This window comes from Eucyclogobius newberryi, unplaced genomic scaffold, assembly GCF_026437365.1.
Source record: "Eucyclogobius newberryi isolate DKJ021-1_F unplaced genomic scaffold, fEucNew1.0.hap1 SCAF_21, whole genome shotgun sequence".
Lineage (NCBI taxonomy): Eukaryota > Metazoa > Chordata > Actinopteri > Gobiiformes > Gobiidae > Eucyclogobius > Eucyclogobius newberryi.
In genome coordinates, this window is record NW_027315846.1 from 12,914,267 (window position 1) to 12,929,298 (window position 15,032).

The 15,032-nt window shown below is 39.6% G+C and overlaps 1 protein-coding gene across 1 annotated transcript; it reads left to right on the forward strand.

The window, feature by feature from the left end:
* The first annotated feature begins 2,886 nt into the window (after positions 1-2,886).
* On the forward strand, positions 2,887-14,110 carry LOC140370547 (high-affinity choline transporter 1-like). Its single transcript, XM_072457722.1, has 8 exons — positions 2,887-3,077; positions 10,996-11,112; positions 11,812-11,967; positions 12,028-12,176; positions 12,418-12,561; positions 12,987-13,140; positions 13,250-13,467; positions 13,534-14,110. Exons 1-8 carry the CDS (start codon positions 2,894-2,896, stop codon positions 14,077-14,079), a joined length of 1,668 nt encoding a protein of 555 aa, XP_072313823.1. The 5' UTR covers positions 2,887-2,893; the 3' UTR covers positions 14,080-14,110.
* The last annotated feature ends 922 nt before the right edge of the window (positions 14,111-15,032 follow it).

Below are 15,032 nucleotides of genomic sequence, written 5' to 3' on the forward strand. Positions count from 1 at the left end.
TTTTTTTTTTTTCAAAAAAAAAAAAATCTTTACCCGTTCAAAGTTCTTTATCCCCGTCGCCAAAAAGATGTTGTATCTTGGCCGAAATAAAGTAGAACAACATCTCAATTTCCGTCGTGTATTTTAATCACAACTTTATCACAGGTACATGCGGAGCATCACTTGCTCGCGAACTGGTAACAACATGCAAACTAAAGGCAAGTGCGCCCTCTATTGGGGAGCACTAATAATGACACTCTATTGCACACAATAACACATTCACATTAAGAGGAGCAGAATATAGCACATACAATTCTCTAGTGCAATATACCACAAATATATTCCCATTATGTATAAATTAATAAATTAAAAATGCACCATGGCGGTAGCGCATTTTACGCACACTTCCGGTAATAATATAAGTCATGTGACATCATTTGCGTTGAACGTTCAAGGGAATTAACCATGGATCTATTACATTATCCCATGGGAATTGATAAATATAAACAATCTTTACATATTTAAAGTAATTACTGGCTTTTGTTGTAGGGTTAGTCTGTTGTGAATTATAAAAGTGTATGCAGTAAATAAAATTAGCTTTGAACAGAATAAATACAAGGCTTATGTCGAGTGTTCACAGCATTGAACTTTTCCCTCCTTTTGTGATGTTACAGCCTTATTTCAAAACTGATTAAGTTCATTATTTGCCTCAAGATTCTACAACCAATACCACATGATGACAACTTGAAAGAAGCAGCGACCTGGAGTGGTTGATCCGTGCTTTTATCTCTACACGTCTTGACTTCTGTAATGCACTGTACACTGTCACGCTTACAGTTAGTTCAAAATTCCGCAGCACTTAACTGGCACACGTTGTAGAGAACAAATTACACCTATTTTATGCTCACTTTATTGGCTCCCCATTCATTTTAGAGTTGATTTTAAAATATTATTGTTTGTTTTTAAAAGCGCTTCACTGGCCCCCGGGTACATTTCAGACCTCATTGTTGCCTGCGCGCTCAAGAGCCAGTTCCAACGTCTTGTCCCAAAAATGGGACTCAAAAGTCCGAGCCTTTTCTGCCCCAAACTTTGGAACACTCTCCCTCCCCACATTAAAGGTTGAATGGACGATTTTTTTTGGCCCAAATCTGAGTCTTATTTCCTCGTGGCGTGGACTGCCGATTAGTCCTGCCACGTATCAATCATAAAACGCACCTACTGCTCCCCGTGCCTAAGCGCATTGATCTATCATAATATAGTTCCCTCAGTGTACGGGACGAAATGAAGACGGAGAAAGACTGTTCGAGCTGACTCAGAAGAAGATGGAAATCTGTGGGAGACGCGATGCGCTCCGTCGCGCTAATAAACAAACGCACGTGTGTGTTGTATCAGTCCGCACGGGGGAGTGCGCATGCGCACTTCCGCCTGCGTTCTCAAATCGCCGAAAAATCGTCCATTGCGCCTTCAAGCCTGCACCTTCAGTTTATGCTTTTAGGCACTTTTATTCACTGGCATTTAACCCGGCATGAGAATTGTGTGGTCCACTGACCGTCTTTTATTATTTAGTATATTTCATATTGTTTTTGTGTCTTGTGATTTTAATGCATTTTGTCCTGTTGTATGAAGCACATTGAATTGCCTTGTGTACGAAATGTGCTCTACACATGAACTTGCCTTGCCTTGTCCTGACCTGTCAGGGACTACGGTATATGGAAAGTAGCCTATAAATGTCTTGTGGCCTCAGGACTACTGCCATGGACACAACCAGCAGCTATCTCTGGAGCATCCTCCTGGTAACAGCAAAAAACATTCTCACAATGAAATGGATGAGACAAAATGCACCAACAATTAAGGACTGGACTAACATATTGGACACTTTCGTAAAATGGAAGAGATTATATTCAGACTTAATTTGAAAATGGATAAATTTGACGGACCTTGGACTCAATGGGGCATTTTCTTTGGGTTTTCTATGCCATGATTTTCTTTTATTTGTTGGGTGTTTTTTTTTACTGTGTTTGTTTCATGAATAAAAAAAATAAAAAAAAGAAAGCAGCAGACATACATTAATTAATGTGAACTTTCCCTTTAAATAAATAAATAAAAGTATATGCCTTAAATTGCAAGCCTTGATATTAGTTTTTTTGAGTTTACATCTTCACAATTTTTGCATCGGTTTGTGATTCAGCCAACTTACCTATGTATCTTTTTATAGGGACACTCTCAGCAAAAGTAATACCTTGGGTGAAAATACCAAAATTGCATTGTTCATTACAATTCATATAGCACTTTTTTAAATTATTGTAATAAAGCATTTGATTTAGGCTATATAGCTAATCGTTCACACTCCAGTCTGTGCCATTGGCCCACCTCCACCATAACACATCTACTACTGCATAGGTGTCCAAACCTTTTTCACAGAGAGCCACATTTTGAAACAAATTTGTCAAATGACAACGTGAAACATTCGAAATTTTACATTTGACATTGTTTCAATACGCCTGCACACCTTTAATAAGACTTGGAACAATAATATTAGGTTGGTATAACATCAGAATGCTTGAATTTTTCGAATTTTACAGTAAAAAGTACCACTTTTTGTTGTTTTGTTGACCAGCAGGAAGCCAGTGGGCCAACAAAAATTGGTCTGAGGCCCACATTTGGCCCCCGGGCCGTACTCTGGACATGCCTGCACTACAGGATAAGGTAAGCTGTCAACAGATAAAAAAACACTTACTGAGTAGATGTTTGATTTGAAGTCGAGTTAAATGTAAATGAAAAGAAACGTGTGTGACTGGAGCATGCTGCTGGAGTGTCCTGGTGCAGCGATTGGAGCAACAGAGAGAAAGTAGGCGTGACCAGCTTGCTAATACCGTGAGCACGTCTCCTCTGTCTTCACTGTGTTTGAAGCATCATGGCAGTGAACATAGCTGGAGTTATAGCAATTGCATTCTTCTATCTTCTGGTTCTGGGGACTGGGATATGGGCCTCGTTCAAGTCAAAACTGGAGAAGAAGAAAAGTGGAGCCTCAGAGATGGAGATGGCTGTCCTGGGAAACCGCAAAATTAACTTGGTTGTAGGGATTTTTACCATGACAGGTAATTTGTTGTAGATTATTATTGGATTTACTTGATAGTTGCGTATCTTCCGATTTCTCTAAATGTATACATTATGGAAAATCATCCTGTCTTTTTTATATACTTTTGTTTGTTTGTTTTTATGTAGTTATTACCTTGACACATTTTGGTTAGCATCTGGGGCTTCATTTATAAATGAGTATGTCAAATTGTGCTTGAAAGAGTGCGTACTGGAAAGCAAAAATTTCACGACTGCAAAAAAAAAGGCGTGTATAAAAACCTGCGCACCACACCTGTGAGCCCGACCTGATATACCATATATGGTCATGCGAATCACCAAATTAACATATTTAGCATATTCTTAAGGGCGAGAGGTGGTGCTGCAGATGGACGAGAAAAGGCGGGAAAACAGGAATTTCTCTGAGACGATCGCCTGACCAGCCAGTCCCTCCTACATTTTGTTGGTAACGTAGTCTGTCAAAACGTCAAAAAGCCTGATTGTCCCGAATGTGCACAGATCAGACTGTAGCCTATACTGTCCTGCGTCATAATCAAATAGTCAAAGTGATCAGTCTAAGGCCTCAATCGTAATAATGTAAACATTAAACCGACAGAATGAACAACAGCTCTTAGGGACACTAAATCAAACCCTTGTTTGAAATGAGATGTTAGACGACCTCGAGAGCCCCGTGCGTCAGGTGAGTGAGCGGGAGAGAGCCGGGGGGAAAGCAGGGGAGAGGCTCAGCGAAGCACTAGGATCTGTGACTCACGCTACGTACACACCGCGGCCCGGGGCTTGTCTGGGACCCGCATATACTTCAGAGGTGAAAAGATTTTAGTCAATATAATTTTTGCTCCAAGAGCTGCGTTTTAAGGATTTATTTTTATCTTGCGTGTTTGTTTTGAGTCTTCTTCCGGGTCGTGCGTAGCACGTCACTGGAGCGTCATCTCTGATTGGCTGCTGCGGCGCATCTGCCGCAGAAAGTTGGACAAAGCTGAATATCTCGGCGTCGGATGCGCGTCCAAAGCGTCGAGAGCGCCAAAACGCAGGAATCTCGGCGCAGAAACGCAGAAATAGCGCAGCGGAAAACGCAGGAAGCGTTCGACGCGCGTTTACATAGATGTTGAATGTAAACTGAACACTTTGGACACTGTGGAGAGGAGCAATGATGGAAAACTTTCAAATACGTGATTGGTCTGCGTGCATGAAGCGAGTGATTGTGTACGTGCACGCCACTGCGCGATGGTGCACGTGCTTGCGTCTGTGCGTGAAGGGTCTGTCACCCATTTGATTGTGCGTACAAAGATCGTAAAGCACATTTTACAATTGGATATACTGAACTAAAGGAGTAATAGAGGATTTTTGGAGAGCAATCTGAGTCTCATTTCCTCATGGCGTGGACATACGAGTAGTTCTCCCACATGACAATCATTCCTTGCGTGCTGATGCACAAAAAATATTTAAATTCCAAATTTAATACAGTCATGGAAATTATGTTAAGGACTTATTACAGAAAAGCAGGGATAAACCAGCTGTTATCGATCATTTCGATAGTAAATTGTTAAAGCTGGTGGCAGATTTATTTGCTTTACCTGTTTCTCACATAATTAATTTAAGTTTGACGAAGTGTGTCTTTCCTGCACAATGGAAGACAGCAAAAATAATTCTCACTAAAAATAATAAAGAACCATCATCAGGTCAAAACAGCAGACCAATTTGTTTGTTTCCAGTAAAATGATGGAAAAAGTAGCAGATGATCAAATTCAAAAGTATTTATCAGAAAATGGGTTGAATACCATTATCAACATGCATATAAAATGGGTCACTCCACAACAACTGCTCTTACTCAGATCACTGGCTGTAGAAATTGATAGTAAAAATCTAATAGGGTCAATATTCCTAGATTTTAGTGCAGCCTTTGGTGTTTTAGACCACAATATTTTATTAGATAAGTTGAACTATTATGGATTCGAGTTATCAGAATGAAAATGGACTGAAAGTTATCTAAATAATCAAGATTTTATAAACGTCTACTTTAATGGTAGCTATTCTGAACTTGAGGGGATGGATTTTGGAGTTCCCCAGGGCAGTTGCCTTGGCCCGCTTTTATTCTCTATTTTTAATGATTTTCTAATGATTTTTCATTTATACTGAAACATGATACCATGGCTATATATGCAGATGACACTACATTATATGTCTCTGCACCGACAGCAGATCAGCTGAGTAATATCTTACACGAGTAGTTGAACGTGTGGATATTGATCAAATTATTGTCATGTCTGTGATCTATTTATCATGCGTCACGACGATCTTACTGCATATGGGTCACAATGAACTTTCTGTGTATTTTCTGATTATCTGTGGACTAGTCTAAACAATCTTAAGGCGGGCGTCATAGCGAAGGTCAGGCCATTTTATCAGACCCAAGCAACAGCTTTATAAAACACAGCTAAATCTTGTGGAGAGTCGAATTTCAGCTGCAAGATGAACAACATGCTGCTGTTTTCCCTGTTTTCATCATATAAAGACTTTGAGAACGATCCTCGCCTCTCGCAGTCTGTATAGACTAAACTTCGACAGAATTGGTGGAAGATGCGGGTCTCTCATGGTGCTTGGAAAGGAAACATCTGAATTTTGCTCTGAACGATTCCCTTCTGGATGTCGGCTGACGACGCATAGCGTCCAGTAACGGTTCAGCTGGGAATTATGGGAGAACAAGGACACCGAGCCGAGAGGGATCCACTGATCTACTACGTTGATCCACTGATCAAACGTAGTAGATCAGTGGATCCAAGATAATAAATTAGTAATCAATATTGAAAAAACAAAGTGTATGTTAATATGGTCACAACACATGTTAAAACAAGTGGAAGAAACAAAATGATTGTGTGTAACTGTAGATTCTATATTAACAGGGAACAGTCATGTAAATTATGTATTGGGGAACAATGTATTCCAAAAACCAAACAACTGGTTCAGTCATTAACACTTTCTCAGTTAGATTATGCATCTCTTCTTGGTCAAACACATGTGAAAATAACAAGAACAAAGCGGCACGAATAGTCTTGGGTTGCCCATACAGAACAAAATGTAATGTAACACAACAAATTAGCCTGGTTGACTATCAAAAGTAGGCTCAAGTACTACTTCTTAACATTTATTAGACATGTCATTATAACCAAAATTACAGCAGTAATTTATTACAAACTGACCTTTTTCTCGGATACTAAAGTAGTGATATAAGCTGTGTGCTGCCTGTTTGTAGAACTAATCAAATGCAACGCAATGTTGCTTACTGTGCCAAGGTTGCATGGAATGCATTGCCTGCCAAAAGAAGTTAAAGATTATCCTTTTTACACAATAATGCGCTTTAGGGATAGAGTCAAGAATAGAGTCAAGATTTGATAATTAATTATGGTAATGATTGTGGTAGTATAACTAATAATATTATGTCATTGTTGTTTTTTTGTTTTGTTTTTCTTGTTATTTTTCTGTTTTAATGAAGGGAGTGTCTACAGAGCCGCGGCACGCAGCCGAAACTGCCATGTTATTTTGTGCCGCGGCTCCTGAAACTGCTGCGCTATTTGACCGCACCGTTTTAGACCGCACCGGGTTAAGGTTAGGATTAGGGTTAAAGTTAAGGTTAGGGTTAAGGTTAGGGTTAAGGTTAGGGTTAAGGTTAGGATTAGGGTTAAGGTTAGGGTTAGGGTTAAGGTTAGGATTAGGGTTAAGGTTAAGGTTAGGGTTAAGGTTAGGGTTAAGGTTAGGGTTAAGGTTAGGGTTAAGGTTAGGGTTAAGGTTAGGGTTAAGGTTAGGGTTAGGGTTAGGGTTAAGATTAGGGTTAAGGTTAGGGTTAAGGTTAAGGTTAAGGTTAGGGTTAGGGTTAAGGTTAAGGTTAAGGTTAGGGTTAGGGTTAGGGTTAAGGTTAGGGTTAGCCATGAGGCTATATGGCAGTGCCGCGGTTCCTGAAACTGCTGGGCTATTTGACCGCGCCGCGGCTCTGCAGCCACGGCCTTTAATGAATGAGCTCTTTACTGGTGTTTTCTTTTTATGTTAATGTGTATGTATATGTTTGTGTATGTATATCTATTTATGTGAATGTGTGTATATATATATATATATATATATATATATATACACATAATATGTATGTATATATATATAATGATTTATTATATTATAACAAATCGTTTGTGACTTCAACTAGTGCAGTTTCAGTGCTGTGGTGGGCTCTGAACTCTGAAACTTCGCATAAGTTATTGTCCTGTAGGTGGCGACAAAGCTGTTTTACTACAACTTTTTCAAGGATTTTAGAGACAAAGGGAAGATTTGAAATAGGTCTGTAGTTTACCGATAGGTCAGGATCGATGTTAGACTTTTTCAGAAGAGGTTTAATGACTGCATGTTTGAAGGACTGTGGAACATAGCCACTTTCGAGTGAAGTATTTATTATATTAAGAATAGGGTATATAATTAGGGGGAGAATGTCTTTGAGGAGTCTGCTTGGAATGGGGTCTAGGACACAAGTTGAGGTTTTAGAGGACATAATGGCTGAAGTTATCTCCGCTTGATCAACAGCTGTGAACCTTTTCTAAATTTACTGGTGGATTTATATGGGACGTCAGTTTTACAGCTTGGGCTAGTTCAGGGCTAATAGCGGGGGTAATTTCATCAAATTTATCTCTGATAGCCTTTGTTAGCCTGGCCACAGTGCTTAAAAGAAATATTGTGTTACTTTTGTTGACTTCTACTAGATTTGAATAGTATCTGGTTTGGGCCTTGCGCAGAGCCTGCTTATAGGACAGTCGGCAACTTTTCCATACTTTTAGGGATTCTTCTGTGTGGGTGCGACGAAATGATCCTTCTAGCTTTCTAACTCTTTGTTTATGTGAACACAGTTCTTGGTTGTACCATGGGGGGCGCTTTGGCCTAATGACCTTCTGTTTTAACGGCGCTGCAACATCAAGAGCAGAGTTCAGAGAATTCATGGTGAAGTCGACAAATTGATCACTTATACTGGGACTAAAACTGTTCTCAGCAGGATCACATGACATGTCACTGAATATTGGCTCTATTATTTCTTTGCATTTTGAGATAGATTTTTCAGATATTGTCCTTTTCGTTATAACTTTATTCTGTGGGGCTGGATGATCTTTAAGAATAAACTGAAAGGTAATTAGGAAATGATCTGACAATATAGGGTTTTGAGGGAGGACAATGAGGTCACTAATCTCTGTTCCATACGTTAGGACAAGATCCAGATTGTGCTTATGAGTGTGAGTCGGTTTATTTACATTTTGAGTGAAACCAATGCTGTCTAACAAGGCGCTGAAGGCATTACTGAGAGAGTCATCACCCACGTTCACGTGGATATTAAAGTCTCCAGCAATAACTATTTTATCCCAGGCTAGCACTAGGTTTGATATAAAGTCAGAGAACTCGGTTAAAAACTCTGAATAGGGACCAGGAGGTCGGTAGATAACTATGAACAAAACTCCTTTTTGGTTTCTCATATTTGGACACGCGATTGACAGCATGAGGCTTTCAAATGAGTGAAATGCATTGTTAATTTTAGGTCTCATGAGTAGGCGTGAGTGTGAGATCACTGCCACACCACCACCTCGGCCTGTGCTCCTGGAGGTGCAGGGGATCATATGGATGTTATAAGACTCACGTCCGTGGTCTGCATTTTGGATCTCACGTTTTTAAATTGATAAGCCGCTAAACTAGTGATGGCCGTATGGCGTCATGGTTTTGGCACAGTTTCAAAGCCCTGAAGCACATGTGCTTCGACACTGCTCCAAAACAAGATACAACATCACATGACTGGCTTCAAACAAACCACAGAACAGTGAGTCTGTCTCAACCTGCTCCACAAGTATAAAAAAGGTGTTTGCTCGTCAGACCCCCAGATTGATTGTGGAAAGCGAGAGAAGTCATAATTTTATGATAGTCACAGCCTTTGTGTCAAGAGCTGCCCTTTCCTTCTCCTTTACAAACTAAGTGGAAAAAAAGCGCAAATAAATTAGATAACATAGACAGAAGGAAAATGTTGGTACATTTTTAAATAAAACCTTTACTGTAAAAAAAAAACACCCTTGCGTTTATTCTTTTTTATTTATTAATAATATTCTATAAACACAGTTTATCATCAATAATACACAACCATAGCACACAGAATGTGGTTCGAACCACTGTGGATGAGGTAGTATTAAAACATACTTCTAGATATCACTCAAGAGAAGTGTTTAGAACTGTGTTTTCATTGCTGTTTCATGAGGCTTCACTTTGCCCATCACTTCTGGCAAGTCTGATCAAAACAGGCAGGGAGATGGTTCCACTCATCTAATAATAAATTTGTTATTTATTGTCCATTGTTTTTGTATTTATAGTTCAGTGTTATGTTTGTGTTGCACCAAACCGTCAGGACAAGTTCCTATGTCCGTGAATCCTGTTCATTGATAAATGGCAATAAACTTATTCTGATTCTGATTCTAATATAGGAAGATCAGAATCAGAATCAGAAAATTGCCCAGGAAGAACTCAAGAGCTCTGATGTCAGCAATGATGAACTCATCCCCGTCCAAAACTGTTCCACACAGGAGTTTCTACTCTCCTGCTACACCAACAAAAGCCACCCAACTATTCCCCCTCGCCTTTCATGTGGTCCACTTGGATTTAACCAAGCAAATACAATAGGTCCGAGCCACCTATTGGATAACTGCTGCATGGGTGATGATCTTTCATCTCCAACACGGTATTTAACCCCAACTGATGCAGTTATGGCTTCTCATTTCTGACACAACCATGTGGAAAGACAAATCACGTGGTCATGGAAAAGATGTCCGTATGTTTGAGAAGTGTCAAATCATTGGCATCAAGCAGAGAAAACCTCTAAGGAGAAGCAGAAACTAATCTACTACAGATCTGAACCCCAGTGAGAGTCGTTGGGATGAGCTGGAGAAGTGTCAGTGGCTCCATCATCAATATCAACTGGTGAAAAATAATGCAACACTGGATGGAAATAAATCTTTTAATATTGCAGCTTATTGAAAATATGCCACAGCGAATGTGTGCTGTGATCAAAGCTAAAGGTAGTCCTGCCAAATATTAGAGTGTGTGCCCCTTTTCTTCTGTGGTGTCTTTTTTGCAGCTTGTTCTTATTTTTAATGATTTAATTTAATTTCTTATTTACAAATCTGAAACACTAGGGTGTGTGTAACCATTAACTGCAACGTTTTACCACAACGGGGCATATATAATGTGGGACAATAAAGGATTATCTTATCTTATCTTATCTTATAATCAGAAAAAGGTTTATTGCTATTGTCATTCAACTGGATTAAATAACTAGGAACTTGCTTTGGCCTTTAGGTGCAACATACAACAATAAAAAATAATAGTAGCAAAATATTTTAAAAAGTGCCTGCATAACGTTTATAATTTACAAAAAAAATATAACAGACTTGAACTAAATATATACGCAATTTACAGTTGGTCAGAATAGTGCATAAAATGTACAGTGCAATGAATGGTTATTGTTTTGAAAAGTTAAAGTGGCAGGTGTTCATGAGTCCAACGGCAGAGGCAAAGAGGCTTCTAGTGCAATCTAAAATACTTAACTGTCCTGTATTGGACAAAAAGTTAGTTAAGCTTAACCTATTGATAGAATCAAACATGTTTTGTTATTTTTGATTCGAATATACAGCTGCAATTGCGGCCACATGGAGGAGGCCAGTCCAGATCAAAAGGTCCAGGGCCAACTTTGTCTCCCAGTCTGTGTCAGACTGGCCACTTCTGGGAAGTTCAGCTCACATGTCACCGCAGTCAGGTGACGCTTCTGAGGAAGTTGACAGATGCTCACTGAAACATGTGAAGGTAAAAACAACCTACTTTGCTTCGGAACAAACAATATCTAATATTTTTGTCTTGCAGCCACATGGGTCGGAGGAGGCTTTATAGTGGGCACCACAGAAATGTCCTACACTCCATCGATGGGGCTAAGCTTCACCATGTTGATGTTGATGGCCTACTTTGCTACTTTTCTCATTTGTAAGTGGGCATATAAGGAAATCTTATGGTTAAATAGTCAGAAATCTGTGAAGTACATGCATTTGCCCTAAGAGATTAAGTTATTTAATCTCAAAGTAAGTTTAACTCTAAATGTTGTGTTTGTTGTGTGCAGTGTAACTGGTTATTTTTGTCCTCTGCTGCCAGAGCTACAGAAATAAAAGCCACCAATTAATCTGTCAGAGTAGTGAAACTTACAAGTTGTGACTTGACTCAGACTTGAATCATTTAAATTGCAAATAAACAAGCTCTGTTTGGTAATTTTGTGTTTGGACTTGTGGACCACAGTCTTGACTGAAAAAAGTTACACGTCCACTATTTCTGCATTAGGTCCTGTTTGTACCTCAGCTGTGTATATTTTGAATAGGGAATCCCTTAGCTAAAGAAATAAAAAATGCAGTGTTGTTAATAACAACGCAATCCAATTTATTTAGCACACTCTTGACACTCATAAGGCTCATACCACATTCATACATCAGCAAGGTGTAAAACATATCCTGCCCAAGACACAACACCAGTTTAATCATTTATGATTGTTTACAGTTTCATCATTTATGATGAAACTGTAAACAATCTGACAAATATGAGTGTTCGCATGAAGAGATTGAACAAAACCAAACGGAGACATGGACTATAGGCCTCTGTTTATTATCATTACAATGTTTCTTTTTTGTGTTCTAGGTGGGTTTATATTTGCAAAGCCTATGAGAGATAAGAAATATGTCACTATGTTAGACCCATTCCTCAGGAAATATGGCAGGGTCCTGACTGCAGTGCTAACCCTGGTGTCTGTCTGCCTGGACCTTCTCATGTTGTCCGGAATACTCATCTGCCTCGGTAAAATACAGCTATAATACAGTTTATATGAGAAAAATGGAGATGCATGTTTGTTCCTAGGTTCGACTTTGAGTGTGATCCTGGATGTATCTTACAGTCTGTGTATCTGGGTCTCGGCTACTGTTGCCATTGCCTACACTCTGATGGGAGGGCTCTACTCTGTGGCATACACTGACGTCATACAGCTCATCCTGGTGTTTGGCAGCTTGGTAATGTTTTACAGCGATTTCCCTTAACATTTACAACATTGTAATCATACCAGGTATTAACTTCTCCATTAGGGAAATATTATCGCTTCATGTTAGACTGAAGCATAGACTTGGTAGATATTACATTGCAGGGACAACACACAATGTCTACATTACTATCTGCAATGGGATAATCTACACTTTTCACTTTATGTCAGTTGTCATGATGTTTTGGCTGAAGAGTTGCTTTGTGTTTCTACAGTGGTTGTGTGTCCCATTTGTCCTAATGAACCCTTCTACTCTGGACATTAGTCAGACTCTCCTCAACAACACCCTACACGCTCCATGGGTCGGTCAAACAGATCTGAAAACAATTGGAATAAAACTGGATGACTTCTTATATTTGGTGAGTGTTCTTGCCTGACCAGCCATTCCCGACACGTTTTGACAGACTACTTTACAAAACCTGAGGGTCTGGATCCAACCCAGTCGCGCCAATTTCCAAAGGGAGTGATTGACAGGCGGATTAACCAATCAGACAGACGCATTGTCCGTTCGTTCCAAACAAACATGGTGGATTACGAGGAAAGAATAAAAATAACACAGACTGAGAAACGTTGCCGACTTCTGCTGAGTCAACAAGTGACGCACTAAACTCTGTAAATCTCAGGTAAATTAAGTTATATATTTTGTTCTGAATGTTCCGAAAATATTTGAGAGATGTCTTCCGCATTTGAGAGACACGTGACACAAATTAGCGCCGGTGGTTGGACCAGTGTTCCTTCCTACATCAGTGTTTTATTTAAATTCAACAATGGTTTGATTTACCAGGCTTTGGGTAGTCTGGGATACCAATGTGTTCACCAGAGGACACTGTCGGCCTCCTCTACTCGTACAGCCACGATCACCTGCTGTTTTGCTTCTGTTCTCATCGTGGTGCTGGGCATTCCCCCGCTTTTGATTGGAGTTGCTGCCTCCTCGACAGGTTTTCATCACAAATGTTTGCTCTGCATGATTCTATTTCAATGTGATATCAAGGCTGTAAGAAGGATTTAACAGTAAGGGAAATAACAGTATTTCCCATCTTGCATCAGACTGGAATCAGACATCTTATGGTTCTCCGTCTCCATATGAACGAGGAGAAGGCGCTCGAGTCCTGCCCATCGCTCTGCAGCACCTCACTCCATCCTACATCTCCATCATTGGGGTCGGCTGTGTGGCTGCTGCCGTCATGTCTTCTGCTGACTCTGTGATGCTGTCTGCCGCATCTGTCTTCACAGTCAACATTTACAAGAGTATTATCAGACCGCAGGTATGAGAAAAGTACATGTACAGCCTAGTTCATGATTTCATAAAAACGGTTATCTTTCTCCTCTAGGCGTCTGACAGAGAATTCCAGTGGGCGATCCGTGTGTCTGTGACCGTAGCTGGTGTAATTGGTTCTTTACTCACAAACCTTAAAAATAGTGCCATATTAATCATTTTAATTGGGGCAGAAGTGGCGTACCTCATTGTTTTCCCTCAGTTAGTCTGTGTCCTCTTCTTTGACAACACAAATGGTTATGGAGCTATAATGGGTTTTCTCGTGGGAATAACTTTAAGGCTTCTGAGTGGAGACCCTGCTATAGGTCTGCCTGTGATACTACATTTCCCAGGATGCACTCTGGAGGATGGTGTCTATGTGCAGCACTCTCCAGTTAAAACCATCTGCATGCTGTGTGCCCTGGTGGCAATCTTGTTCTTCTCCTACCTGGCTTCTGTGGTCTTCAACAGAGGTCTGCTTCCAGAGAGCTGGGACGTGTTTCAGGTCAAACTGCAGCACCCTCCTCCTTCACCTGCTCCACTAGAGGGAGCTCCAGAGCACACTAAGGATGTGGACGATTGTGAGACTGAACTCATAGAGTCAATGTTGAGTCACTGCTGATGTTTTTATGTGATTTTCGTGTTTAAAGCAAAACACTTTGTGGTATTTGTTTATGTGATAAATTGTTGAAAATGAAATGTGCATATTAAATGTTGGTTTATTCATCCTGTGCTTGGTGTACAACTTTGTCTTTCTGTCTGATGCATGAACTTAATGGAAACCACATTTTACTGGAAAGTGTACAAATTTCCAGTAATACACAAAAACTCAATACAAACAAAGTAAAAAAAGTTCCACATTTAGTCCATACTGTCTTGGTGAATTAAAGTGGTTTTACTATGTAAATGGGCTGCAACAAAAATAATAATAAGTATTGATTAACTATATCTAATTTAATTTGTATACATATTTTTGGGACACTTTTGTCATCTCCTCCCTCTCTCCTCCCCAAGTCTCTATACGGTCCAATCGGCTGTCAACAAGCATATTTCTGCCCAGGAAGAAACCCGGAGAATCAAAAATGACCACGGTAAAAAACAAACAAACAGCCAAGACAAGACTTGACTTACCCTAATTTACACACTTACACTGTTTATTAGCTTAGGCTACTACACTACATTAGTTTAGGACATCCGGATTGATATATTGAGAGCTAATTTGTTGAAACCTGTTTTTTTTTTTTTTTTTTGAGATGCTTGACAGTAAGGTGAAAGGGGGCAACAACCACTTTTAAACTTACGGTTTTCTTTTCTATATTTTTTTCTCATGTTTCAAGTGCGCCTGTATCAGTTCTTTCTCAATTGTGGTGTTTTATTGTGTTAATGATCTTTAGGATATAAAGAAAAAATAAATATTCAACTAATACCCATAGCATTTTATAAACAATTTGTAAAAGAGTTTTCTGCAAATTGTTTTGTCTTAGTGGCAATAATTCACTAAGTTGTCCAGTTAGAGGGGAAAAGAGGTTGGCCTATTCTTTGCTCCTCCTAAATGCTGTTTAACTCTTTCACTTC